Here is a 1,577-nt window from a genome sequence, read left to right as displayed (position 1 = left end):
ACACCCTTTACTTGAGAGTTCTCTGTGGACGTCCCTGTAATCTGTCGCACTGGAGTCCCCTTCAAATGCCACATACTCAGCTTTTGGTCAGGTGGCTGCAGGAGCCCAGGCAGATCCATGGTGGCCCTGTCCATGATGCTGTGCCTGAGTGCTGAGAGGTCTGGGGAGGGGGTGTCAAGTGACCCACATATTTTGAAGCAGGCAATCTTGGGGTTCCGGATGTTGAAGCTGATGATGATGGTGAGGAGGAGTTGATTGATCTTCCTTTTATTCTAAGGCACTGACCATCTTCTTCTTCTCCCCACAAAAAACGATGACCCAAAGCAGCACACTTTACATTTTTCCTGCTGTAAGAAATGCCTTTTGTCTCCAAATTGTCATCAGGATCACAGCCAACGTCTTCCTGCTCCTCTTCCACGTCCTCACATTCCTTCTCCAGCACAGGACCAGGCCCACGGATGTGGCCATCGCTCACCTGGCCCTGATTCACCTGCTGATGCTCATAATCAGGGCACACCTGGACCTAAGCATTTTGGGGGTTCAGGACTTTTGGGGTGACTTCACATGTAAAGCTGTCATCTACCTGTACAGGCTGATGAGGAGCCTGTCAGTCAGCACCACCTGCCTGCTGAGTGTCCTGCAGGCCAATACCCTCAGCCCCAGAAGGTCCTTTCTGGCCAAGTCCAAGCACATGTCCCCACAGTGCATTGCATGGACCTTGCTCACTCTCTGGGTGTTCAATGTGTTCTTCAATGTCTGCATCTTGGTCTCCAAGGGAGGCCCCTCCAATGACACAGCAGCTTTCAGTTTTGTCTCTGAATCCTGCACTGTCACCCCCACGGGTCACCACTTCGGGACCTTCTTCTCCCTGATGGGATTACTCCGGGACATCTTCCTCATGGGGCTCACGGCCCTCTCCAGTGGGTATATGGTGGCTCTCCTGTGCAGGCATAAAAGGCAGTGCCAGCACCTCCAGAGCACCAGCCTGTCCCCAAGAGCCTCCCCAGAACTGAGGGCCACCAGGACCATACTGCTGCTCATGGGACTCTTTGTGCTCATGTATTTTGTGGACTGTGTGTTCTCCTCTTCGGGACAGATGCACAGGGAGGATCCCACTCGCCTGGGGGTCCAGATGCTGGCGGGCAATGGCTACGCCACCCTCAGTGCCTTAATACTCATCTGTGCTGATCAACCAACACTCAGGTTCTTCCAGTGCACATTAGAAAAGGAAAGGAAGTATTTATGCCGGGCTGGGCAACCCGTCATTTTGTCGTCCCACATCATTTATTTCTAAATGTCCACAAACGTTTTTATGTAAAAAAAAAAAAAAAAAAAAAAAAAAAACAGAATGACGTTGATGGAGGTGTAACCTGAACATTTGCTCTTTGTGAAGATGCTAAATCAACCCGGGGAGAATTGTCATCCAAGCAACATGGGAGGCTGAGGTGGGAGGATCACAAGTTCAAGGCCAGCCTCAGCACCTAATTGAGAAGTAAACAATGTAGCAAGACCCTCTATGAAAATAAAATATGGAAACAGCTGGGTTGTGGCTCAGTCTTTAAGTGCCTCTGGGTTAA

General features: G+C 50.5%; 1 protein-coding gene across 1 annotated transcript; it reads left to right on the top strand.

Annotated features, from left to right (window-relative positions):
- The first annotated feature begins 313 nt into the window (after window positions 1-313).
- On the top strand, window positions 314-1,294 carry LOC139701590 (vomeronasal type-1 receptor 90-like). Its single transcript, XM_071600710.1, has one exon. The coding sequence runs from the start codon at window positions 314-316 to the stop codon at window positions 1,292-1,294; it is 981 nt and encodes a 326-aa protein (XP_071456811.1).
- The last annotated feature ends 283 nt before the right edge of the window (window positions 1,295-1,577 follow it).

The sequence above is a fragment of the Marmota flaviventris genome, chromosome 13 (assembly GCF_047511675.1).
Source record: "Marmota flaviventris isolate mMarFla1 chromosome 13, mMarFla1.hap1, whole genome shotgun sequence".
NCBI lineage: Eukaryota > Metazoa > Chordata > Mammalia > Rodentia > Sciuridae > Marmota > Marmota flaviventris.
Note: the sequence above shows the minus strand (reverse complement) of the source record. Positions and strands in the feature narration are given on the sequence as shown.

What these genes read in the sequence shown, in the direction of transcription:
- LOC139701590 (XM_071600710.1), top strand. Translation starts at nt 314, where the DNA reads ATGACCCAAAGCAGCACACTTTACATTTTTCCTGCTGTAAGAAATGCC.